The sequence below is a fragment of the Armigeres subalbatus genome, chromosome 1, assembly GCF_024139115.2.
Source record: "Armigeres subalbatus isolate Guangzhou_Male chromosome 1, GZ_Asu_2, whole genome shotgun sequence".
Lineage (NCBI taxonomy): Eukaryota > Metazoa > Arthropoda > Insecta > Diptera > Culicidae > Armigeres > Armigeres subalbatus.
In genome coordinates, this window is record NC_085139.1 from 220,704,751 (window position 1) to 220,731,663 (window position 26,913).

The 26,913-nt window shown below is 48.1% G+C and overlaps 2 protein-coding genes across 3 annotated transcripts in view; both read right to left on the minus strand.

The window, feature by feature from the left end:
* LOC134205789 (protein-tyrosine sulfotransferase) overlaps positions 1 to 26,913 on the minus strand; it is a 463,178-nt gene that overhangs the window by 221,697 nt on the left and 214,568 nt on the right. The gene's annotated exons all lie outside the window — the stretch shown is intronic.
* LOC134207010 (low-density lipoprotein receptor-related protein 2-like) overlaps positions 1 to 26,913 on the minus strand; it is a 52,904-nt gene that overhangs the window by 18,805 nt on the left and 7,186 nt on the right. Inside the window, 9 exon segments of the mRNA XM_062682750.1 lie at positions 1,096 to 1,340; positions 1,415 to 1,667; positions 1,732 to 1,896; positions 1,956 to 3,724; positions 3,789 to 4,101; positions 4,520 to 5,864; positions 5,866 to 6,025; positions 6,091 to 6,497; positions 19,246 to 25,091. Coding sequence (XP_062538734.1) covers positions 1,096 to 1,340; positions 1,415 to 1,667; positions 1,732 to 1,896; positions 1,956 to 3,724; positions 3,789 to 4,101; positions 4,520 to 5,864; positions 5,866 to 6,025; positions 6,091 to 6,497; positions 19,246 to 25,091 — 10,503 coding nt within the window.

Below are 26,913 nucleotides of genomic sequence, written 5' to 3' on the forward strand. Positions count from 1 at the left end.
CTATTACCGCAGGAATTCCGCAAGGTTCAATACTGGGCACGGTATTATAGAACATCACGTATGACTAGGTTCTGAAGCTAAAGTTCCCTCCTGGTGTTAAGATCGTCGGCTTCGCCGATGACGTAACCTTGGAGGTCTACAGGGAGTCAATTCCCGAGGTAGAACTGACCACAGCACACACGATCAGCACGGATTGCGGATTGGATGAGCCGTAGAGGCCTGGAGATCGCTCAACATAAGACCTCGTAACAAAAAGTAATATTTTTGGTATCCCCTCCCCCGTATAACGCGTGAATGTAAAAATTTTAAATGCAGTTTTTTTTTCTTTCTCTGAAGCTTGTTGGATTGGTATTTTTTGAATACTGTTAGAATAGGTATACGGCGCATGATCAAAACCCACAAACTGCTCTGAGATAAAAAGTAAAAAACTACAAAGTCCAACATGGAACAATAATGGCAAGTATGGTAGTGAAGAGGATAGGTTGATGCGTATTCATCGTCTTGATCAAGACATGTTAGCAATTACTTCACTTTGAAGAAAATTCATCTCGGATCAACCTGTCTCTGTATAAAATGGTGGACCGAAAAAAACGATTTCATTTTCAATGACTTTTAATTAACAGAAACAAAGCCAAGTACTAATAGGAACTGGCTTTCTGCCAATCCAATGGCAGCGAAATCGATGAAAACGCCACCTTAGTGCAAAATTTCTTCAGCAACCACTCATTGGCGACCGTCGATCGGACCGACAGACGCCAAGCGATAATGTTTTGTACTATGAAGAAATTTCGTCTTGGGTTATTCGTTTGTTACTCTGCTCAACAATACGCATTTGAATCACTAAGCAAGTTCAGAATCGTGCGAAAAACATGCACTAGATGCTTAGAACTTGCCAGTCTCTCCGATGCTTCGAGAGAGAGCGGTCGTCTCTGTGGAATCCCGATAAAAATGGCAAAGCGCGCCGGAAAGCAGCTTTCTACACAAACTCTAAATAATTTTCAATTTTTGCATTGAAGCTAAACAAACCAAAAATGTAAATGCTGAAGTCGACGCCAGCAAGCTCCAGTCAATGCCCGATCTAATCAGGACACTTACCTGACCCGTTACCCATGCTGGGATCGGTCGTACCGGACTGCACCGCATCGTACATGGGATTGCTGAAGTCCGTATTCTTGTTGCTCAGCGTATCCAAGCTATAGCCGTCCAGGGGGGCTATGCCACCACCGGCCGGTATTACCCCGGTCGGTGGTCGATTCGATGGGAAATCGGGCGAATTGAACTCCACGTTCGTACCAGGTCGGAACGACACACTCTGCGAAGACGTTAGGCTTGGCTTGCCACTGAAAATGGTAAGTGGGAAAAATGTTACTTCTTGATAATGATCGTCATAGGATCGGACGTTAAAACTACTCACAATGGCCTCTTCTTGATGATGAAGTACAGCCCAACGGTGGCCGCTATTAGAATGGCCACCAAGATCGGGATGTAGATGGCAGCGGCACTGCCCGGACTGGATCCGAACATTCGTTCACTGTAGAACTCACAGTGCTGTCCGCTGAATTCTGGAAGACACATGCACACCAAACCGTTGCCGCTGTCGTCCTCCTGGCACAGTCCACCATTCTGGCACGGACAAATCTGTGGAAGAGGTCGAGCATGCTCGGACGCTGTTTGCAAGAAATATTCGTTAGAATTTCCGAAACCAGACATTAATATTGTTTAGGTACTTACGAGCATCGCAAACGACCTCCGTCGTGATGCGATGGGACGTCTGCTGGACGGTGTTATCCGGACAGGCGCACCGCCTGCCACCTGGAACCAGCAAACACAAGTGGGTGCACACATTCTTGAAGCACGGATTATTCAGCGAGGTATTGTAACGCAGGTCGTGGTAAACTGCAATACATAATCGGATTAAAGGTTGAACAATCCAACGTGCCCAAAAAATAACTTACCCTTCAGATTAGATGGATTGGCAAGGCTTCGTTGCACCGCCACTTGCACTCCCCGGCCAAATTTGTCTTGTCGCAGCAGTTCGCCAGTATCTCGGGTGATCCAGTACAGGAACGATTCGAACACATCCAGCGAAACCGGATGCTTCAACATCTCACCCTTCAGAATGGCCCGTCGCATCGATCCATCTGGCTTCATGACCTCGATCGTGTTCAGCTTGGTGTCCACCCAGTAGACCATGTGGTCCTGCGCGTAGTCGATGGTCAATCCAGCTGGATGCCGAATAGCTTCCGTTATCAGAGGTCGTCTCTTGGATCCGTCCATCCAGGAAACTTCAATCTTTGGTGCAGATCCGCCATCCGCCCAGTACATACGCCCAAGCTGTGGATCTACAGCGATCGAAGTCGGCACCTCCAGTCCAGCATTCACCAGCGCTCTACGATACCGCCCATCGGTCTTGGCAACCATGATTCTTCCCCTAGGTTTCGAGCCCGTACGATCCGTTTCGGCCCAGTACAGATTATCGGCAATCCAATCCACGGCCAGCGCGGTTGGTTTCGAGTTACCCTTCATGTTCAGATCCTGAGCGAAGCCGATCTTCACTTCTCCGTTCTTGGCGTTAACCATGTAGCTTCGCTTGATCGTTTTATCGTAGCTATCCGCCCAGAAGATCATTTGCGTGGATGGGTTGTAGTCCAATGCTTCGATTCTCTTCTCACCCGATATCACATCAAACTGATCGTTCAGCTTCAGATCGTATGCCCGAATCTCCGGACCGCTGCTAAATACAACCGTCACATCTTCCTTCAGGGCCTTGCACACACCGGAAACGGCATCTGTCAACCGGAAACCGTCGCGACATGAGCAGGCATAGGTGCCGTTCAAGTTGGTACACATTTGCGAACACTTGTGAGTTCCCGTTGCACACTCGTCTATGTCCAGGCAGTGCTTCTTGTTCTCCGCATCGATGATAAATCCTGGATAGCACGCGCAGATGTAGCCACCGTCTGTCAGGTTGTGACAGTGATGCTCGCAACCTCCCCTAGTCAATGCCGAGCAAGTACTCGTGTGATGACAACCCAGCTCGTCTGAACTGTCTTCGCAGTCATCGGCGTAGTCGCAAATCTGGGCACGATCGATACACTTCTTGTTTGCGCACTGGTATTGTGTGTACAAGTCGCAAGGCTTCTGCCGGGTTGCACAGAGCGTCATATTATTTTCATCCGAGCCATCGCCGCAGTTATCCACTCCGTCGCAAATCTGGTAACGTGCAACGCATCTATGGTTTGCACACTGGAACCTCCTGAGCGTATCGCAGTTGAAGTTCGTACAAACAGAAGTAGCTTCGTCCGAGTTGTCTCCGCAGTCATCGGTGCCATCGCACAGGTCCGACGGTGACACGCACAGATTGTTCGCACACTGGAATCTCGATTCCGGACAGTACCGTCCTCCTGGGAACCTCGGTGGACATCCAATCTCATCCGACATATCGCGACAATCACGATCACCATCGCACCGGAAGTATGAAGCAATACAATGTCCCGAGTTGCACTGGAACGTGCCATTCTTGCACTGGAATCCTTCACAGTTGAACTCGTCGCTATTGTCGCCGCAGTCGTCCTCGTGATCGCAACGCCATCTGCTGGAGATGCACTTACCGTTTCCACAACGGAACTCCGATTCGGAACACTCGCGGTACTTGCCCTTGCATTGGGCGTCCGACTCATCACTTCCATCGCCGCAGTCATCAGCGAAGTCGCACATCCATTGTCTGTAATAAACACGTGTGAAGGGTTAGTCAGTTCAGATCATTCAGGTTTTATGGAAGCTCATACTTCGGAATGCACCGATTGTTGTTACACTTGAAGTCCGTCTCCAGGTTACATTTGGGGCAGTTCTCCGGCAGCTCGTCGCTGTTGTCGCGGCAATCGTCCTTACCGTCGCAGAACAGCCACTTCGGAATGCAGCGATAGTTGGACTGGCCCGGGCAGCGAGACCACCCGGTGGTGCAGTTCCTCTGTCGGCACATGTAGGCCGGTTCGTCCGAGTCATCTCCGCAGTCGTTGTCGAAGTCGCACATCCACAGCTTCGGAATGCAGCGGCCGTTCTTGCAGCTGAACTCCGTGTCCGGATCGCAGGCTCGTTTGTCTGAGAAAAATATGCTTCGTTAGTGAATCGTAATGCGTGATTACTATGTCCATAGTCTCTCATGACTTGTCGGACTAAATTTATGAGTTGTCCGACACTCAGAATAATTTGTCGGAGTGACCTACTCGTTTCAAAATAAAGTGATGACATGTCGGAACACGATTACAACTTGTCGGACCAATCTGATTGCCTTCGAACATTTGTAAAAAAAAGCCTTAGTTTTGTTCAAGTCTACTAAAAATGTCTAACTCATGATGTGTCGGACTAATCGTATTATATGCCGATCCGATTAAGTGATTTCTTGAACTTTACATCCAACTTAATAGTTTGTCGGAGTTACTATGGTTTGTCTGTCCCATCTAACAACATGGAAGAATAATGTCTTGTCGGACCATTGCTGATCCAGTCAGATACTCACGGCAAATCTCCGGATCCTCATCACTTCCGTCCTTGCAGTCCGCATCACCATCGCACTTCCAACTGTCCAGAATGCACCGTCCGCTGGAGCGGCACTTGAAGTCCGAAACCGGGCACGGGAGGTCACAGTTCTGCTCATCGCTGCCGTCACCGCAGTCGTCCGTACCGTCGCAGATCGTTGTCGACGGGGTGCAGTTTCCGTTACTACACTGGAAGGTTCCTGCTCGGCAGTGCCGCGCCGGACACGTTTCCGGTTCGTCCGACTTGTCCTTGCAATCCGGCTCGCCGTCGCACTTCCAGAACCACGGAATACACTTCTCGTCAGCCCCGCCGCAACGGTGCTGACCGGTGGTGCAGTTGGCGATACAGGTCTTCATGTCCCGAGCAAGGTAGAACTGATTCGGGCAGGCGCACTTGTAGCTCGGAGCTCCTTCCTCGATATAGCCTTCGACGTTCAGATATGTAGATTCCAATGGTGGAGCCAACAGGCACAGATGGGTGCAACCTCCGTTAGTCGCTCCGCAAGGATTGTTGTACGCAATTTGTCTCAGTGGATGACTGATATGGATATCATAAGGTCTGTGTGTGGTATTTCTTATGACGGTAAAGTTCTCCCCGGTGAATTTGTTCGCACGGATGATTGCCTTGAGGTTCCAATCGGTCCAGTACAGCATATCGTCGAAAATTGACAGGGCAAACACGTGTGGGACTTTGTTTCCTGACAGAACTACGTGGCGATGTCGACCTTCCAAATCGGAGAACGCAATGTAGTCCAAGTGGGCGTCAGCCCAATAGATGCGATCGGTAAAGTAATCGATGGTTAAGGCGTTTGGCCAAGCAATGTCCTGCTCCCAGGTTAGGATACGGGTGAAGTTCGATCCGTCCATACCCATCTTGGCAATGTATGCCTGCAGATGCCAAGAAGTGAAATAAAGATAACCGATTCCAGGATGTACAACTATCGCTCGAGGATCAACGACTCCACTCTTCAATGTCTTTCGTTTTGTGCCATCCAACTCAGAGACATCCAAGTTTTTGGAATGCCTGTCCAACCAGTAAAGTTTACGTCCGACCCAATCTACGGCGATTCCTTCCAAGCCATGAGAATCGTGCTTGATAATCGGAACCTTCACGATCTTTACATCATCCTTGATGGATCCGAATGTCGATTTGAATATCGTCTTGGCCGTAACGTCACAGAAGTACATCTCCTCCTCTTTCATGTCGAAATCGATCGCCACCACATTCATCAGATCCTGGTGGATCAGGTTGTACTGATGTCCGTCCACTGACATGTTACGCACGTAGTACTTATTGCTGAATATCAGCCAAGGCTGAGTAGCGTCACTTACGTTTGCACGTGTGCTCGTCGTTCTGTCGCTCGTAGTACCGATCGTCGCATTTGCAGTAGTACGATCCTGGAGTGTTGGAACAGTGCTGTGAACAAACTCCTGGTGTTTCGATACACTCGTCGATGTCCGCACAGGCTTTACCGTCTTCCAATAATCTGCAATTAGATTAAACATTAAGAATAGTTCTCTGACCATACACAAATCTACGCTCAATACTCACTTATAACCAGAATTACAATCGCAGTAGTACCCAGTCGGTGTATCCACGCACTTATGTCCGCACCGGTGGATCTCCACCTTGGCACACTCGTCCACGTTGCAGTGCAGCGGTTCGTCCGATTCGTCCGAACAGTCCGGAACCTTGTTGCACACCAGATGGCTGTCGATGCACTGCCCATTGGCGCAGGTGAACTTGCCCTCCGAGCAGGTGTTGTTGTCCTTCTTACAGTCCACTTCGTCCGAGTGATCGCCGCAGTCGTCCTCACCGTCGCACCGATACTGGTTGCGGATGCACTTGAAGTTCTGACAGGTGAACTCCTGCGTCGAACAGGTCTTGTACTGGCTGTTGCACGTTTTGCCTTCGTCCGAGCCGTCGCCGCAGTCGTTGTCGTGATCGCAGACCCAGCCCTGTGAAAATGGAGGTCAGTGTTAGTTACCAACTTGATATAATGGGAGTTCGTTTATTTCGTATTGTCATTCCCGTGGTAGACCATCAGTTATTGAAGAATATATTTATTGTATTGGCACGCCTCTGCGTATCTCTAGATTTTGTTATTCTGTTACAGCTATTTGCAATTTACAAAAAATGTTATAATGTATGTTTCCAATTGAACAAAAATATAACTCGATGTGTTACATGGAACCGCTTTCAGTTGAACCAACCCTCTTAGCCCGTACAGAGCATCGATTCTCTACTCATCTTATCCTTTTCAGTCATACCCGATGTTGGTAAACATGCTAAGCACTCTTTTGCTCTCACCTCTAGGGCAGCGGTTCTCAACCTTTTTCTTGAGAGGTACCCCTTCAAACTTTCGCATTAATTGAGGTACCCCCTCTTGAAGTAGGCTTCCATAAGCCATTTGAAAGTACAATTCAAAGCCTCTTGCATGGAGCTTCTGAATCTCTTGAAAGAAGGCCTCTGCACCTCTTGATAAGAGGCTTCTGAGCATCTTGTAGAGAGACTTTTGATCCTCTAGAAAGGCGGCCTTCGAGCCACTTAAAATGTTAAAATAAGGCCTCTTTAGCATCTTGAAAGGACGCTTCTGAACCTCTTGAACGTAGAATTCCGAGCCTCATAAAGGGAGGCTTCCGAGCCTCTTGAAAGGAGGCTTCCGAGCCTCTTGAAAGGAGGCTTCCGAGCCTCTTGAGAGGAGGCTTCCGAGCCTCTTGAAAGGAGGCTTCCGAGCCTCTTGAAAGGAGGCTTCCGAGAGTCTTGAAAGGAGGCTTCCGAGCCTCTTGAAAGGAGGCTTCCGAGCCTCTTGAAAGGAGGCTTCCGAGCCTCTTGAAAGGAGGCTTCCGAGCCTCTTGAAAGGAGGATTCCGAGCCTCTTGAAAGGAGGCTTCCGAGCCTCTTGAAAGGAGGCTTCCGAGCCTCTTGAAAGGAGGCTTCTGAGCCTCTTGAAAAAGGAGGCTTCCGAGCCTCTTGAAAGGAGGCTTCTGATCCTCTTGAAAGAAGGCTTCCTAGCCTCTTGAAAGGCGGCTTCCGAGCCTCTTGAAAGGAGGCTTCCGAGCCTCTTGAAAGGAGGCTTCCGAGCCTCTTGAAAGGAGGCTTCCGAGCCTCTTGAAAGGAGGCTTCCCAAGCAGCACGCGCAACATCTCTGAAATAGGTGTTTGTTCCTAATAAATTGCATTGAAGACACTGGAAATACATCGAGTCACATTAAAGCCACTTCCCAGTTTCAGAAAATCACAATGTTTCATTTCCGTTTACGTGGCGTCGCAATATTCTACCCATCTGACTTCTTGGGTGGTTTAAAATTCGATGTGTTTCATATCAGAAACAAAACAGATAAGTTGCAGAATTAATAACACTTCGGTTCATTGCTGTTACGACAATGTTTCTGATATGTTGCAAAACACTTTGAGCTCAGCTGAGCAGTATTTATTTTTGACAGTCCCCTGCATGTTCCGTATAAGGTACAATGAAGTTACAAATGACTTTGTTGTTTATGTAGTGCACTTGTAGCAGAATCTCCAAATAGAATTGTTGGTGTGATGGTTATAGTAGAAGGTTGCAAATCTCAAGGTCCATGGTTCGATTCCCGGTTGGTTTTTGTGTTTTTATTTTCATTGTAGCCGCAAGATGTTGCAAATAGGCTCCACCTCTTGCGCTTTTTGTGTCTAAAGGAGTTCCAAATACGACGCGTTGTGCATAAGTCAGGCCTTTAGTAAGTCACACCACAGTTGTTGTTACTCACTGAGAAACAAGAGGTGTTGCCTTTTGAAAGGAGGCTTCGAGCCTCTTGAAAGGAGGATTCGAGCCTCTTGAAAGGAGGATTCTGAGCCTCTTGAAAGGAGGCTTCCGAGCCTCTAAAAAAGAGGCTTCCAGGCCTCTTGAAAGGAGGCTTGAGCCTCTTGAAGGAGGCTTCCAGGCCTCTTGAAAGGAGCCTCCGGAGCCTCTTAAAGGAGGCTTCCGAGCCTCTTGAAAGGAGGCTTCCGAGCCTCTTGAAAAGAGGCTTCAGGCCTCTTGAAAGGAGGCTTCCTGAGCCTCTTGAAAGGAGGCTTCCGATCCTCTTGAAAGGAGGCTTCCAGGCCTCTTGAAAGGAGGCTTCAGGCCTCTTAAAGGAGGCTTCCGAGCCTCTTGAAGGAGGCTTCCGAGCCTCTTGAAAGGAGGCTTCCTGAGCCTCTTGAAAGGATCCTTCCGGGCCTCTTGAAAGTGGGCTTCCGAGCCTCTTGAAGGAGGCTTCCGAGCCTCTTGAAAGGAGGCTTCCGAGCCTCTTGAAAGGAGGCTTCCTGAGCCTCTTAAAGGAGGCTTCGAGCCTCTTGAAAGGAGGCTTCCAAGCCTCTTGAAAGAGGCTTCCAAACCTCTTGAAAGGGAGGCTCCCAAGCCCTTTGAAAGGAGGCTCCCAAGCCTCTTGAAAGGAGGCCCTGGCCACTTGAAAGGAGGCTCCCAAGCCTCTTGAAGGAGGCTCCCAAGACTCATGAAAGGAAGCTTCCTAGCCTCTTGAAAGGAGGCTCCCTAGCCTCTTGAAAGGAGGCTCCCAAGGCTCTTGAAAGGAGGCTCCCAAGCCTTTTGAAAGGAGGCTCCCAAGCCTCTTGAAAGCAGGCTTCAAAGCCTCTTGAAAGGGAGCTCCCAAGACTCATGAAAGGAAGCTTCCTAGCCTTTTGAAAGGAGGCTCCCTAGCCTCTTGAAAGGCGGCTCCCAAGCCTCTTGAAAGGAGGCTCCCTAGCCTCTTGAAAGGAGGCTCCCAAGCCTCTTGAAAGGAGGCTCCCTAGCCTCTTGAAAGGAGGCTCCCTAGCCTCTTGAAAGGAGGCTCCCAAGCCTCTTTGAAAGGAGGCTCCCAAGCCTCTTGAAAGGAGGCCTTCAAGCCTCTTGAAAGGAGGCTTCCAAGCCTCTTGAAAGGATGCTTCCAAGCCTCTTGAATGGAGGTTTCCAAGCCTCTTGAAAGGAGGCTTCCATGCCTCTTGAAAGGAGGATTCCAAGCCTCTTGAAAGGAGGCTTTCAAGTCTCTTGAAAGGAGGCTTTCAAGTCTCTTGAAAGGAGGCTTTCGGGCCTCTTGAAAGGAGCCTTTTGAAAGGAGAGGACTTCCAGGCTTCCGAGGCTTCCGAACTTTTTGAAAAAAGGCTTCTTGAAAGGAGGCCTTCGAGCTTCTTGGAAGACGGCTTTCGAGAAGCGTAGAAGGATGCTTCTAATACTCTTGCAACTCTTGCAGCGAAGCAACCAAGCTTTTCCTAAAAGCCTTCATGTCTCTCAAACGGAGGCTTCCGAACCTTTAGATTTCAGTTCAAAAGCATATTCCTAACATATTATTCAACATTTTGTTTAGATCAGGTAGATTGCATTGAAGATTTTCCAAACTTGCTCATTTGACGTTTTGTCCGTTTGATTTTTATTCTGCAGCCCTTTATACTGGTTAAGGAGGGCAGGATTCATTTGGCTTTGATTTACCGTTCGCCATGTATATTATGTACAAGACAAAGTTTTGAAATAAAAATACGGAATTATCAAAACTTAAACAATAAGTTTCAATTGAATTTAATACGTCCGCCATTACACATTTTTGTACGAGGTACCCTCGGGTGCCAGCGAAGGTACCCCAGAGGGGGACATGTACCCCAGGTTGAGAACCGCTGCTCTAGGGTGAGCACAGCTGCCGCCATCAGACAGCTACACACAACAAAAAGATGTCGTTCCGGTCTCCCCAAAAGTGAAGTCTTTCATAATCCGAACAAGTCCCCTGGTAAGTTTCCAGAACCGAAGAACCAAAAAAACTCCAAAATTTCAGCGGTTTATAAGCAAAAAGAGTCCAAATATTTCTTTCGCACTGAAGCCCGAGGACAGACGGAAGGGGGACAACCTACCCTTCTGCAAGCAATATTCAAGTAGAAAAGTTCGAAGTCGCTGTTTCTTCGGAAGACTCTGTGGGCAGTAAGTAAACGTTATACATACGGCGATATTGGGACGTTCATCTATTCCTCGATTAACGGCGTTGGAGGCAATCATTCGTGGGAACCTAGATTTCGAGCCAAACTTCACAAGAAATTACCATCATGTGAAGTCGTACTTACAACTAGTTTGGGCTCCCCAGACCTTCTTGTCCGAGTGGTAAGGCCCACCCCTTTTAGTTTAGCGAGGATCTTCCTATCGTGGGATTCCTTCGCCTTCGAGGTAATCTGAAGATAACCGTAGCTAACGTTAAACTCCCCTGTAATGCTATTCCGGGAATCAAAAATAATGCGAGTGAGCTGATAAGTAGTTCCCCGCTTCCACCCCCTCTTCTGGAGGATATGAACACTGACACTGACCCAGCATGGGCGGTTCAAGATTCGACCTCGGGGGCGTCGCTAAGCTTGAGGCAGAAAACTTGGTAATCCTTAACGATGGAGCTTCCACCTTCTTCAACGGACACCTTTCAATCTGTATCGACGTAAGTAGTTCCATTCTCTCAATCCAAATTGGGAAGCGAGCCACCACTTGACCGCCAAACGACCCCGAGGGAGCTACAATGACTGAGAGTAGCATGAGCGTCTTCCCGGTTCGAAACACAAGCTCCCGTCTTCTCTCTTCTATCCATACCACAAAACAGACCACGTCTGGGGGTCATGCCCTTCGATTGTGGTCCGAGGAGACGCGAAAAGCCGGTTAAAGAGCAGCGAAAAATCCTCAGAACTAGATGGACAATGCTGAAGAAAGTTCCGCTATCAGTTATCTTTAAAGGAGGCTTCCGAGCCTCTTGGAAAGAGGAGGCTTCCGAGCCTCTTGAAAGGAGGCTTCAGCCTCTTGAAAGGAGGCTTTCGAGGCCTCTTGAAAGGAGGCTTCTGAGCCTCTTGAAAGGGAGGCTTCTGAGCCTCTTGAAAGGAGGCTTCCTGAGCCTCTTGAAAGGAGGCTTCCAGGCCTCTTGAAAGGAGGCTTCGAGGCCTCTTGAAAGGAGGCTTCCGAGCCTCTTGAAAGGAGGCTTCCGAGCCTCTTGAAAGGAGGCTTCCAGGCCTCTTGAAAGGAGGCTTCCAAGCCTCTTGAAAGAGGCTTCCAAACCTTCTTGAAAGGAGGCTCCCAAGCCTCTTGAAAGGAGGATCCCAAGCCTCTTGAAAGGAGGATCCCAAGCCTCTTGAAAGGAGGCTCCCAAGCCACTTGGAAGGAAGCTCCCAAACCTCTTGAAAGGAGGCTCCCAAGCCTCTTGAAAGGAGGCGCCCAAGCCTCTTGAAAGGAGGCGCCCAAGCCTCTTGAAAAGGAGGCGCCCAAGCCTCTTGAAAAGGAGGCGCCCAAGCCTCTTGAAAAGGAGGCGCCCAAGCCTCTTGAAAAGGAGGCGCCCAAGCCTCTTGAAAAGGAGGCGCCCAAGCCTCTTGAAAAGGAGGCGCCCAAGCCTCTTGTAAAGGAGGCGCCCAAGCCTTGAAAGGAGGCTCCCAAGCCTCTTGAAAGGAGGCTCCCAAGCCTCTTGAAAGGAGGCTCCTGCCTCTTGAAAGGAGGCTCCCAAGCCTCTTGAAAGGAGGCTCCCAAGCCTCTTGAAAGGAGGCTCCAAGCCTCTTGAAAGGAGGCTCCCAAGCCCCCTTGAAAGGAGGCTCCCAAGCCCTCTTGAAAGGAGGCTCCCAAGCCCTCTTGAAAGGAGGCACCCAAGCCCTCTTGAAAGGAGGCTCCCAAGCCTCTTGAAAGGAGGCTCCCAAGCTCTTGAAAGGAGGCTTCCAAGCCTCTTGAAGGGAGGCTCCAAGCCTCTTGAAAGGAGGCTCCCAAGCCTCTATCACCTTCTTCAACGGACACTTTCCAATTTGTATCGATGTAAAGTAGTTCCATTCTCCCAATCCAAATTGGGAAGCGAGCCACCAAACGACCCCGAGGGAGCTACAACCACTGGGAGCAGTATGAGCGTCTTCCCGGTTCGAAACACAAGCTCCCGTCTCTCTCTTCTACCGAGCAATCCTTGACGCTTCTCACTCATCCATACCACAAAACAGACCACGTCTGGGCGCAGTGACGGGAAATGTCATATCGATGTCATGGGACTAATTTGTTAATAACTTTTTTCACAAGTAATTTACAATCGTATGTTTTATATAAACATAAAGCACTCAAAGGATACTTAAACTTTTCTAATAGGTCATTGCTCTAAAAGCTGAAAATTGCGGCGTGAGAGCCGAATTAGTGTCAAATGACATTAATGTCATGACATTCCGTGACATTTTTTAAATTCGTTATCATGCCTCACACTGTATATTTAGAACAATGACCTGTTTAGCAAAGTTGTAGGATCCTTTAAGCATTATGTTAATAAAAAATCCGAGTTGTAAAAGACTTTTGAAAAGTTATTAACAAATTAGTAATAGCAACCCCATGACATTTTTTGACATTTCCCATCACTGTCTGGGCGTCATGCCCTTCGATTGTGGTCCGAGGTGACGCGAAAAGCCGGTTAAAGAGCAGCGAAAAATCCTCAGAACTAGATGGACAATGCTGAAGAAAGTTCCGCTATCAGTTAAGTCCCGGTTCCTGGACTCGATTAATGAAACGTTGCATTATCATATATCTTCCTGTGAGAATGGATACAGAGCTTTGTTGTTTCGACTCCAAATGTCCTTTCAAGAGAGGTCCTGCGAGGTGCCTGTCATTGATCCTGCTAGGTCATGGAAAGATTGGTTGATGATCGTCTACGGGAAAAGTTGGAGGAAAACTTAGCTTCCGACAGCATGCGTTCCGGTCAAGACATGGAACGAGTACGTACCTTGCGGAATTTTAAGTTGCCTTCGAGGACGACAGGATAAGCCGACCTTGGCTCCCTTGACATCTTGAAGACGTTCAATCGCTCCTGTATGCCTCTAGATCACCGAATGAGGATTTGCGAGTAGTATCTTCGCTTTTATTCGCATTTCTCTCACATCAGGGCGTTTCTCCCGAGTTGCCAAGAAGAAAGAAGGAAAAAAAAAAACTTGCGTTCCCCAAGGGTCTGTCCTAGCGGTCACACTCTTCTTGGTCGCCATACATGCATTTCGTTAGTCATCCTGTTAGTCAGTGCCGTACTCCGTTGAGCCAGCTCAATTTAATTAATGATAACAGTAAGTAGATGTTGTAGAGTCTGACCCGAAGGTTTCACTGAAATATTGCGGAATCTGTTTGTTCATATCGGCATATAATCGGCTAACGGTGAACGCTCATCAGTGTACGCGCAATCGAAGCAGGCGAAACCCAGAAAATTATATTATTCGAGAGAGAGTAGTCGAACGCCATGCGGAACAGAAGCAAGTGTCAAAAGTTCCCGTAAATATTCAACAATTTTGTAAAGATTCTACAATTTCGCGCAGTCGGTAGGATATTTTTGTGAGTATGATGTTTATTTTTTTTAAAGCGACTGAAAAGAAAAAAATCCGAAACGAAAAATGCGAGTCCGTAGCGTAAATTGAAAAGGTGCGAGTCCGGTTATTATCGAAGCACCAAACAAGAATGCAAGAATGAGAAAGTGAGTTCGGTATACAACAGAGAGCAACACGAAACAAACGATGAAAAGTTAGCTAGAACGCTTTTAGTAATGCATGAACAGTGAGATGCGCATTTGGTATTGAATTTGTGCTGTCTGGAATTTCTTTCAAAAGCATATCGAGGCGGGAGTTAGACACGCCGAACACGCTCATAGAGCTGGTGGATAGCCTACTTCGGGCAGCTAATATCAGCATCCCAAAGGCCAACGCGACCATGCAGTGGAGAACAGTGACAGCACAAGAAAAATCGTCAAGAGCAGGCGTAAAGCGCTTTGTGCTCTGAAAAGGGCTGAGGAGCGCAATCTACCCCACAGTCGCGAGCTTGACGATTTCCTCGCAACATACCACAATGATCGAAACGAATGCCGCCAAGTCATTTGTGGAGTTCACTGCGGCTTACTTCCCTCAGCAGAACGAGGTGGCCGAGAAAAAGAATCGCATACTTCAAGAAATGGCCACTTGCATGCTTCTTGATGCTGGCTCTGATAAAAAATACTGGCAGCAACGCCAGAGTAACCACGGTGGTAGGGTCTCGGATACGGCAGAAAACTGTCGCTATCACACGTGAAGATATGCGGTTGTTCTGCATTTGTTCACATCCCAGATGTTAAACGGTCGAAACTTGACAGCGAAGCTAAGAAGTTGCTGTTCGTGGGTTATTGCAGTGATAGGAAAGCCTACCGATTCCTGAACACGGATACAAACGAAATAGTGGAGCACAAGAGGCGTGTTGATAAAGCGGTTGGAAGACTATGTCGTTAACGCGGCGTTGCTGGTATAAGAGGAGCGGCCTACGAAGAAACAGTATCCTGGAACTAATCATGCAAGGCTATTTTCATCGGCTTTTTTCGGTAAACATTATACACATCAGAAACAGTATCCGGAGCGGAGCAAGGCTTATGGAAGGAAGCGATGAAGGAAGAATACCGGTCGCTGATTGAAAACCGAACGTGGAAGCGTGTTGAACTGCCCGTTGGTCACACCCCAATCAGCTGCAAGTGGATTTATAAGAAGAAACACGATAGTGTCAGCAATGTTTCACGGTTCAAAGCTAGTCGCTAAGGGCTTCTCGCAGAGATTCGCAGTCGATTGCGACCCCGTTTTTGCCTCAGTCAAACAACTTTAAGGATTCTCCGCCGGACAAAAGAAAATGCATGTGCACCACCTCGACGTGAAGAGTGCCTACTTCCAAGGAAGGCTTAAGGAGGAGGTTTATATGCAATAACCAAAAGGATTTATTGTTCCTAGAAAGGATATATGTCGACGGCATGATCGTGGCAATCACGGCTCAGGAGGAGATCAAGCGCATTGAAGAACAGTTGCTGAAGAAGATTTCGTTGACATCGTTGGGGGATGTGAACCAGTTCTTCGGCTTTATGGGAACTAGAGAAGAAGAAGGTATTCATCAAGGTCCTTGCGCAATGGTTTGGCCTACAGGACGCCAAAGGTTCGCCACAATCTGGTTGGAGAGCTTCTCTACATCACGGTGAACACAAGGCCGGATATATCCGCAAATAGGTCAATCTTGATCAGCAGCCCTACGGAGACCAACTGGGTCGAATTGAAACGTGTCAAGCGATACCTGCTGAAGGCCGTTAGCTACAAGCTGAAGTTGTCAGCCACGATGGACGAGCAGTTAGTTCTAGTCGGATATATATAAATCAAGAAGGTCCAAGCATACCGACACTAGGCTGCACTACACGAAGTCGATAAAGGTGTGGTGACTCTGCAATATTGTTCGATGGCGGAGATGGTCGAGGACATTCTAACAAAACCGTTAGGCGCGGTGGAAGTTGATCAGTGCCGATGGCCGGACTAAACTGGTTTCGTGACGTCGAGGAGGAGTGTCAGCTGTAAATTAGGGGAGACTTTCATTATAACGACGTCTCTGCACCGCATTGCTGGCCTGGCAACAACATTTTATTCTTACCGCTGACCTGGTGGGTGTCCGTATTTCGTCGGTCGATCCACTTTTTTTGTCCCACACAAATATCAGGAGAATGCACTTGAAACCATTAAGCAAGCAGGAAAGACGTTATCAGAGGAAATAAAACGAGAATTCCTTTGACAACATCTTAACTGACTCTTCAGAAACGCCGACAAAAAGAAGAGACGAATCGAATATTACTTTGACATCTATTTCCCCCGTTGTCACTCCCGTCTCTTACAGCGGTGGGTGTTCCAGACCTGCAACCGAAAGCGACTGCGCTACATCCTCTGAAAACCAGCCTTATATCCGTCGAGAAAATCGCCGGAATCTGGTTGATGGGAGCAAACCCGTTTTTACGCGCTGGAGAAAGGCAACCGACCCACACCGGCAACTACGAACCGGTGGTTTGTAGCACTCAAGCAGGTGAATGTAGAAGCGTAATTCCCGGCAGTTACAGTGATATTGAACTGGCCGCACGCTGTCACCATTATTTCCATTTATATCCCGAACGGAAGCAAGTCTAACCTGAGGAACCAACTGCGTAGGATTTTTGAATAGCTGCCGTTGCCGATTGTTATTCTGGGGGATGTCAATGGCTGCAACCACTCCTAGGGTAGTCCTTCCAACAACACTAGAAGAATTTCTGTTTTCAGCGCAGCCACCGACTCTGGCCTTATCGTCCTGAACGAGGGTTCACTCACGTTATACACGGGACGTGGATACCATGTACGTAACGCTTGCTTCGAGCTCGCTACTGAGCTGGCTGCTCTGGTTACGGACGGGGATCCAAAAGACAGCGATCATTGCCCGAATTTACTGCCGCCTAAAAGCCAACCCATTGAAGTAACTTGTAGGCCTTGTTGGCTATACGAGTAACTTGACTGAAATTGCTTTCAAAGCTCTTGGAGCTGTCGGATAACATACTCCGGGCAGTTTATAGCTGCATTCCAAGGGTCAACATAACCTAATGGCGGAGAGACCAAGAAAAATCGTCAAGGGCAGGGGTAAAATGCTTTGTGTCCTGAAAAGAGCTGAGAATCGCCTTCCACCCGACAGCTCTGAACTGGCAACATACCAGACTGCTCGCCATCCGAGAGGCAAAGCAGAAGTCGTGAGTGAAGTGCCTTCTTGGCATCAACAGCAAGCAGTCTGCGATCGAATTGTGGAGGCGCATCTGTTGCATCCTGGAAAAGGTGTGATCCAGATGCATAGTCCTATGCATCGACGACGTTACGCTGCGTGAACCTGCCCTGGTTGCCGAAGATCTGGCTAATCATTTCGAACAACAGTCTTCCTATCAGCAATAGCAGGAGCACTTTCGGAAAAAGGACATAAACCAGGCTTCAGACATCTATACGTTCCAGATATCCGCGGGCAATGATAAAATCTGCAGCCAAGACTTCTTACTAGATGTGCTAGACTTTGCCCTGCGCAAGTTAAGAGAAGATTCGCAGGGCCGGACGAAATATGCTATCCGATGCTGAAACATCCTCCAACCAAACTTCTGGAGGAAGCTTTCCAAGCTTCTGGAGGAAGCTTTCCAAGCTTCTGGAGGAAGCTTTCCAAGCTTCTGGAGGAAGCTTTCCAAGCTTCTGGAGGAAGCTTTCCAAGCTTCTGGAGGAAGCTTTCCAAGCTTCTGAAGGAAGCTTTCCAAGCTTCTGGAGGAAGCTTTCCAAGCTTCTGGAGGAAGCTTTCCAAGCTTCTGGAGGAAGCTTTCCAAGCTTCTGGAGGAAGCTTTCCAAGCTTCTGGAGGAAGCTTTCCAAGCTTCTGGAGGAAGCTTGGCTTCTGGAGGCTTTCCAAGCTCTGGAAGGCTCCAGCTTCTGGAGGATGCTTCCTAAGCTTCTGGAGGATGCTTTCCAAGCTGGAGGCTCCAGCTTCTGGAGGCCCAAGCTTCTGGAGGCACCATGAAGCCTGCTTCTGGAGGCTCCAGAGCTTCTGGATAGCAGCTCTGGAGCTCTCCAGCTCTGGAGGCAAGCCTGGAGGCACCTGGGAAGCCTTGCTTCTGGAGCCAGTGGGAGCACCAGAAGCTTCTGTCAGGCTTTCCAAGCTCTGTCAGGGGCTGCATCTGTGGGAAGCACCAAGCTTCTGTAGGAAGCTTTCAAGCATCTGTGGAAGCTCCAAGCTGTAGGCTTTCCAAGCTTCTGTAGGAAGCTTGGCTTCTGTGGAGCTTTCCAAGCTTCTGTGGGAAGCTTTCCAAAGCTTCTGTAGGAAGCTTTTGCTTCTGTAGGAAGCTTCTGGGAGGCTTCCCAAACTTCTGGGAGGCTTTGAGCTTCTGTGGGAGGCTTCCCAGGCTCTGTGGGAGGCTGAGCTCAAGCTTCTGTGGGAAGCTTCCCAAGCTCTGTGGGAAGCTTCCCAGCTTCTGTGGAAGCTTCCCAGAAGCTCTGTGGGAGCTTCCCAGGCTCTGTGGGAGTTTCCCAAGCTTCTGTGGGAAGCTTCCCAAACTTCTGTAGGAGCCCCAGGCTTCTGTAGGAAGCTTCCCAAGCTTGTGGGAAGCTTCCCAAGCTTCTGTGGGAGCTTCCCAGGCTCTGTAGGAAGCTGAAGCCCCTCTGTGGGAGCTCTAAGCTCTGTGAGCTTTCTAAGCTTCTGTGGGCTTTGCTTCAAGCTGGAAGCTTAGCTTCTGTAGCTTTCCAAGATTCTGTAGGAAGCTTTCCAAGCTTCTGTAGGAAGCTTTCCAAGCTTCTGTAGGAAGCTGTCCGCGCTTCTGTTGGAAGCTTCTCAAGCTTCTGGAGGAAGTTTTTCGTGTTTCTGCAGGAAGATTTTAAAGCTTCTGGAGGAAGCTTTTCAAACTTCTGTTGGAAACTTTTCAAGCTTCTGAATGATGGTTTACAGGCTTCTGTAGGAAGGTTTTTAAGCTTCTGTAGGAAGGTTTTCAAGCTTCTGTAGGAAGCTTTCCAGGCTTCAGAGAAAGTTTTCCTACCTTCAGTAGGAAGCTTTCTAAGTTCCTGTAGGAAGCTTTTCAAGCTTCTTTAGTAGGTAGGAAGCTTTCCTCTCTTCTGCAGGAAGCTATAAAAGCTTCTGTAAGAAGCCTTTTCATCTTCTATAAAATTCTTTTCGTGCTTCTTTTGAAAACTTTTCTTGCTTTTGTAGGAAGAATTAATTACACTTGGTTGATGTGCTTTGCAATTTGGTTATGGAAGCAGAAAAATGTCAGATTTTTTTTTTCTTGGATAAATACCGTTGTGAAATGCGGGTGTAAAAGAAGATGAATAATACAGTGAATTGAGCTTTCATTTCGAATACTGAGCTCCCGAAGTAATAATGCCATAATGCCATCTACATATCCACACTTATATTTGCATAATATTGACGATGGTATTCACTCACCTGATTAATACACCTTCCATTCGTGCACGTAAACTGATCATCGCTACAGGGCTGCGGCGTCGGACAGTTGTGCAGTGTCGTATTCTCGTCCGCTCCGTCCACGCAGTCCGGATCCCCATCGCAGATCCACTTCTTGGGAATGCACTGCGCCCGGGCCCAATTCTTGTTCTCGTTGCACGTGAACTCCGTCTCTTCATCGCACTTCCTATCGTTGCACTGGTGCCGGTTGTCCTCGTCACTGTTGTCCAAACAATCATTATCGCCATCGCAGATGTAGATCCGCGGAATACAGTTGCCGTTGTCGCACGTGAACAAATCACCGAAGCACGTCCTACCTTCCGATTTACAATACTCTGGCGGCTCGTCGGCTCCATCTCCACAGTCATCGTCTCCGTCGCAGTACCACGTAGCCGGAATGCACCGATGGTTCGGGCAACGGAAACTATTCTGAGGACACGTTCGCTGCGCACAGTGTAGCGGATCTTCGTCCGAATTATCCCCACAGTCGTTATCTCCATCGCACAGCCAATACGGTTCCACGCAAATATTTGTCTTATCGCACTTGAGGTGATTTGCCGGGCACGTCGTATTCGTCGGACACCTCTCATGAGTTTCGTCCGAAGTTGCGTTATCCTTACAGTCGTTAATTCCATTGCACACTTGACTCTGCGGAATGCACCGTCCATTCATGCACGTAAACTCCCCATCCACGCACGGCGGATACGAACAGTTCTCTTCATCCGAACCATCCTTGCAGTCGTTCTCGTGGTCGCACTTCCATGACTTGAAGATGCACCGACCGTTGTTGCAGCGGAACTCGTTCGGCCCGCACGAATGGAACGCGCAGTAGTTCGTATCTTCATCGGAGTTATCGCCGCAATCGTCATCACCATCGCAAGACCACATCCTCGAGATGCATTTTCCGTTCTGACAGTAGAACTTGCTCGAATCGCACGTATGGTTCTTCGGTGCGCACATCCTTCCTTCGTTAACCGGTTTGGTCGAATCGTCGCACTTGCACTCCGCCTTTCCGTTCAGTCCCGGATGACAGCTCTGGGCACATCCGCCGTTGTTCTGCAGACATGGATTCGCTTGACATTGTTGACGGCTGTGGCTGTACACGTGGATATCCCTCGGCGAATCCTCCAACCTCTTCACCATCTCGATCATATTAGCTCCCGTGTGCTTCTCCGCCCGATAAACACCCCTCAGCTGGAGATCCGTCCAATATATGTAGTTCCTGAACACCGTGATCGCGAACGGATAAATCGTTGCCGATACTAGCACTTCGCGATCTTTACCGTCCAGCCGGGACCGTTCGATCTTCTCACGCACCGCATCCGTCCAGTAGAGCATCCGCTCGTCGTAATCGATCGCCAAACCGCTTGGTTGCGACAGATCCTTATCGATAATCGCTCGCTTCAGCGAACCGGCCATCGTCGTCCGGAAGATTTTACCCGACGTACCGAAACGTCCCCAATCGGTGTAGTACAGCGTTCCGTTGCAGGGATCCAGAATGATCGCACGCGGTCGCTCCACTCGGGTGATCATCACCAGATCCGAACCGTCCATATTCATCGCGTAGATCGAGTTGTTCGAGCTGTCCGTCCAGTAGATCTTCTTCTGTGTCCAATCGTACGCAATACCCTCCGGATTGATTCCTCGGGTTATGACCGGCTTGATACTGGCTGCGTCCGGTTTGTCACCCTTGGTGTACGCGATCTTAGCCCATGGTCGAATTTGCGTGAAGAACAGCTTGTTGTCGGCGTAGTCAAAGTCGAGACCGACGACGTTGGTAAGGTTGACGACCGGGGCGAACGGAACATTGGTGGAAGCGGGGTTCAACTCGATCGCTCGGATTTCCGTTCGTGTGGAGAACACTACGTATTCGTCTGCCAGTTCGCAGCGTCGACCATCGGCGGCCAGTCGTCCGACGGAGCAGTCGCACTTGAAGTTCGGCTTTTGGTTGTACTCCGGAGGGAAGCTGAAGCAGAGTTGATCGCAACCACCGTTTCCGAGCCGCAGGCAAGGGTTGTTATCATCGGTGGGTTGGTTGTTGATGTCGTAGATTGAGATGTCCCGCAGCTTCTGCAGATTGGTACGAACCTTCTCCGGAAGGGTGTTGTTGCCGGGGAATTTGGTAGCCTTGAACACGGTCAGTAAGTTGCGATCAACCCAGTAGATGTCCGTTAAGTAAACAGCGATGGCCATCGGGTTCGCGAGGTTACGGCGAATGACCTGTCGATTTCCTCCGTTGTAAGAAATCTTCTGGATCATGTCCAGTTTGGAGTCGACCCAGTAGACATCGTGCGTCAGCATATCTACGGTTAAGTCACGGGGGTTCGAAATTCCTGATGTAACAACCGGGGTCCAGTTAGATCCATCCAAATAGCATTTTCCGATGCGGGGGTACTGACCGTAGTCAATCCAGTACAGAAGTCGTTTGATAGGATTCACCGCCAGCTCACGAGGAGCATCGTTTGTAGTTTTCACAATGATCTTTCGGTGCGTTCCATCCAGCCAACTAACCTCGACATAGTTCTCATGGGGGAATACGTTCGTGAAGTACATGTTTCCGGCAACCCAATCGATCGCGATGCCACGGATTCCATTACTTCCGATGCCGTCTTTGATAACGCCCTGAAGTTCCGTACCATTTGGACGAACACGGAAGATTCCATTCCAGTGTCCACGATTGTACTCGACCCAATAGATCCACGAGTCCCGGTACAAAATGTCTACGTGTAGAATGTGATGTCCTGCGCCGGTAATTGGCACCATAGCTTCGGATGAATCCTTCAGACTGTAGCCTCGGGTCATGTCCAGCTGGGACACCACGGCGAACGTCTTGTAGGCGTTGCACGAAACTTCGTTGTCCTTCTTATAGCCCATGCCGCATGCGCAAACACGTGCTCCGTTGTCGTGTGGAATACAAATATGCTCACATCCTCCGTTGTTCATCATGCAGGGGTGCTGCAGCATCGATCGTTTCTTGTAGATGATCATGTTCTTCAGGTCGGGTTCGTTATCCAGGATGGTTTTTGGATTGTCTCCGTTTGGAAGATCCACCCGTACAATGTTTTCGTAGGTAGGGTCCATGTAGTACAACCTCGATTCCAAAACGCCAAGACCTCGCGGCTTAGCGATTCCGTTCTGCTCAGTCAGAATAGTCTTCTTATTGTTTCCATCGTAATCGATCGACACTACCTCCGGTGGATGCTGCGAGCTGTAGTATACCATTCGCTTCTCAATGTCTATGGTGATTGCCTCCGGGTATTGTACCGTTTCTTCCAGGATCATAGGATTTGAACCATCCATGTTGGCCATTGCGACTTTGGTGGGAACTCCGAAGCCGCCCTCATCGATCCAAAACAGTTTACCGTTCGTTGGATCCAGGGCGATCTGCTTTGGTTTAGATATCGAAGTCCTGTCACCGTCATTGACCAGCACGATCGTTCGGTACTTCACTTTTCCGTCCACCTTAATGGCTTCGATGTTACTTGCCAGCCGGTTTCCAATAAACAGGTTTCGTCCGATCCAGTCGAACGCGATTGTGTAGGCCGCACCAACAAGTCCATTGTCCGCTCCGAGGAAACGCGTCTTGTTGCCTCCTCCATACGGCGTCGTGTAGACCGTGCAGTTCTCGTCGTCGTCTTCCTTACCCTGAATCCAGAATAGAGTCTCACCCTTACGGTCGTAGTCCACGCTGATGCCGCTTTCGATGCCTACGACTGGGATCATGCTTCCAGCTCGTAGGTCACCGCCATTGAAGGGGATGTCAACGATCTGATTGTTCTTCAGCACCATGAGGTAGGCGTTCTCCTCTTCGACGCAACGTCCGTCGGACATCAACTTGAAGCCCGGTTTACACTTGCAGGAATATCCAGTTTTCTCCGACGGACTGAGCAGACATATGTGCTGACATGTCGCCAACTTGCAAGGGCTCTCGTACATGGGTTGAAGTGAAGGATGATGAACATGGATCGACAGCGGCTGTGAAATTAGATGACTGACGACGGTTTGGTTGCTTCCGCGGTATTTGTTCGCGGAGAGAACTCGATTTAATTGACGGTCCGTCCAATAGAGGGTGTCCTCAAATAGCGAGAGGGAATGTGCGTGAAGCAGATAGTGACTAGCGGCCAACACTTGCTGGCGTCCTGTTCCATTGTAGTAGCAGAAGTCGATGAAATCCAGTTTCGAGTCAGCGAAGTATACGCGCTGCGTAGCAATATCCAAGGTCAGTCCATTGGGCCAGTAGATTTTAGTGTTGATGATGGTTTCACGCATTGTACCGTCCATGCCAATTCGTTCGATACGTGGGTTCTCACCCCAATCGGTCCAGAAGAGGAACTTGGCGGTAGGGCTCGGGTCCAAACACATTCCACGGGGTTGGGTGATGTTCTCGCGGACCAGTACCAAGCGGTTTGACCCATTCTCATTGCAAACTTCGATCGTGTTCAACTTGCTGTCCAACCAGTAGAGATTCTGTCCGATCCAATCGTATGCGAGGCCTTCAACAAGATCCAAGCCTGTCGAGATGATCTCCCGCGGTTCTTGTCCGCGATCTAACCGAGAGATCTTTTTGAGTTTCATGTCACTCCAGAAGATGGTGCCAGTGTGCATATTGGAAGCGGTTGCAACCACGTTTTCCACGATGATCGGCACCCTTTCCAGACCTTGTTCGTTCAGGTCCGCAACCAAAATTGAGTGACGGTTGGAAATGATCAAGAAGGCTGAAGAGTGGTTTACTGCCTTGCAGGTGTGTTTGTTCGATGCCAAGGTATAGCCTTCCGTGCAGGAACAAAAGTACGATCCCTTAGTGTTCGTGCAAAGACCAGGTGGATCGCACTCGTTAAGATCCATGCAGGGCAAATTGTCCGGCGCAAGTTCCTTGCCTGGAGGACAGATGAAAACTGCTTCCAAAGGAGTCTTCTGACAACCGTTGGAGCACAGACCAGTTTGATGCGTGCACTGAGCCAGATCGCAGCCGAGACCTTCATCAGCACCGTTAGGACAATCCTCGACATCATCGCAAACAGACGTTAGATTGACGCAACGTTCGGTTATTCCAGGACATGCCCATTGACCATGTGGACACTTCAACGGTGGGGTCACGCAAGCATGCTCGGTAGATTCGTCCGACCCATCACCACAATCGTCCTTGCCGTCACAGATGTACGATTTGTAGACACACTTGGAGTTCTTGCACTTGTAGAAGTTGTTCGGGCAAGTGATCTTTCCGCAATCCTCCTCATCCGAGTGATCCTCGCAGTCGTTGGACCCATCGCAATGCCACGCAACCGGAATACACACCCCGGACGATTTACACCGGAAGTGCTTCTCCATATGACACTGATTCGATTCCATCGTTGCACATCCAAGTTCGTCCCTGCCATCATTACAATCCGGAATTCCTTCACACTTGCACGTTTACTCAACGCACGGCCGTAGATCGTTAGACTTGAACTGATTCGCCAAACACGTAATCGATGGACAGTCCTTCTCGTCCTGTTTGTCGAAGCAATCGTCATTGCTGTCGCACACCCAACTCTGCGGGATGCAGTGACCCGTCCTCGGACACGTGAACTGGAAGTATGCACACGTTTTCTCCGCACAGAAATCACCCTCATCCGATCCGTCGCCGCAGTCGTTCTCGCTGTCGCACTTCCAGATGTTCGGAATGCAGCGTCCATTCTCGCACGCAAACTGCGATGCCGCACAGGTCACATTTCCGCACTCGAACTCATCCGAATGATCGCCACAGTCGTTCTCGTGATCGCAGCGGAAGTTCAACGGGATACAGCGACCCGATTTACACTGGAACTCGTTTGTGCCGCAGGTTGGTTCTGTGAAATAGAGATCAATTCACCATTAGCTGAAACCACGTTTTCTACCACATAAAGGTTTCGGGTTATTTGGCCGAATGCCGTTTGGCTGCATGCGCCATTTGGCCCAATCCTTAGATTGCAAGTAGTGAAAATGAGTAATCACTACTCACAATGAGAATTAAATAAGGTGTACAACGAGCAGTGAGAAATGGGACATTTATGAGAAAAGTGAAAAGTGAGAAATGATAAAAGTTTTTTCTTTAAAAAAAAGAGAAGGGAGAAATGAGAAGTGAAAAGAAATTTTAAAAATATATAAAAATATTTTTTTCAATTTCAGAGGATTAAAAAAAAATCTTCTACAATTTTTTTTCTCTGGGAGAGAGGGGTTAAGTCCAAACCCCACAACACCCCCAATCACGTGGCTACGATACTGATCTTTATTGTTTTTCCCCTTCCCCTTCCCCCTTTTATCTTATTTCTGCCTTCTTTCTATCTTATATCTCACCTCTCCCTTATCACTTCCAAATTATCATCCCACACATCTCACCTTTTGCTTCTGTTTTTCTCTCTTCTCACTTCTCAACTATCACATCTCATTTCTCATCACTCACTTCTTACTTCTCATTTCTCCCTACTCACTTCTCACTTGTCACTGAACACATCTCAGTAAGCATTTCACTGTACTCACTTCGTAGAATTTGGGACAGTTCGTCAAATGACGTTTAGTCGAATAAATCTCAAAATGTCAAAAGGACATTTGGTCGAATGGACATTTAGTCGAAAAGACATTTAGCTGAATGGAAATTTAGTCGAATGTTGAAAACGAATTTCAATCGGTAATATATAATTAATAAAATGGATAATTCGTCAATAGATTGTTGGTTCAATTTGAATAGGAACTGATAAGAGGAATTCAGTGGACGTGGGGAAGATCAATCAGCAGCGGAAGGAACGAATATGATAGCTAATAAGGATTTTTTACCTGAGCAAACGGTAACTTCTATTTTTTGGCACAAGCTCAAAAATCAATGATTGTGATCGGCTTTGGAAGATTTCGTTGATTGACATTTAGTCTCATGACATTTCGTCAAAAGAACGTTTAGTCGGAGTTCGAACATCACTTCTGTTTTTCCCTTTTCTCCCTTCTTGCATCCTCCTTTTTTTCAGCCTTTGACATAATCCTTACTTCTTCTTTCTTCTTTCCTTTTCCTTCTACTTTCTTGTTTTCGTTACTTCTTCTACTTTCTTCCTTCTTCCTGCATCTTCTTCGTTATTCTACCTTCGTCTTTTTATCTTGCTCCTTCTTTCTTTTTCTTTCTTTCTTCTCACTTCTTCCTTCTAGCTTCTTCCATATTTCTTATACTTACATCCTTCTTTTTCTTTCTACTTCATTCTTCCTTTTTCTTGATCTTTCTTCCTTCTTCATTTTTTCTTCTTCCTTCTTATTTTTTCTTTTTTCTTTTATTTCTTCTTGCGTTCTCCTTGATTCTTCCTTCTTTCTTTCTTGTTTCTGCTTCACTCTTCCTTTTTCTTCTTCGTCCTTTTTTCCTCACTCCTATCTCCATACTACTTTCTTTCTCATTATTCCTTCATATTCTTTCTTCTTCATTTTTCTGTCTTTCTTCTTCTTTCAACCGTCTTCCATTTTAATTTTTTCTTGTTTCTTTTCTTTTCTTCTTTTTTTCTCCTTCGTTCATCTAGCTTCCTATTTCACTGTACCTTTATCCTTCTTCATTCTTCTTCCCTCTCCCTTTTTCCTTCTCCATTTCTTATTCATACTTATTATTTATTTTCAAATCATCCTTCTTTTCCAATTTTTCTTATCTCCTCCTTTCTGTCT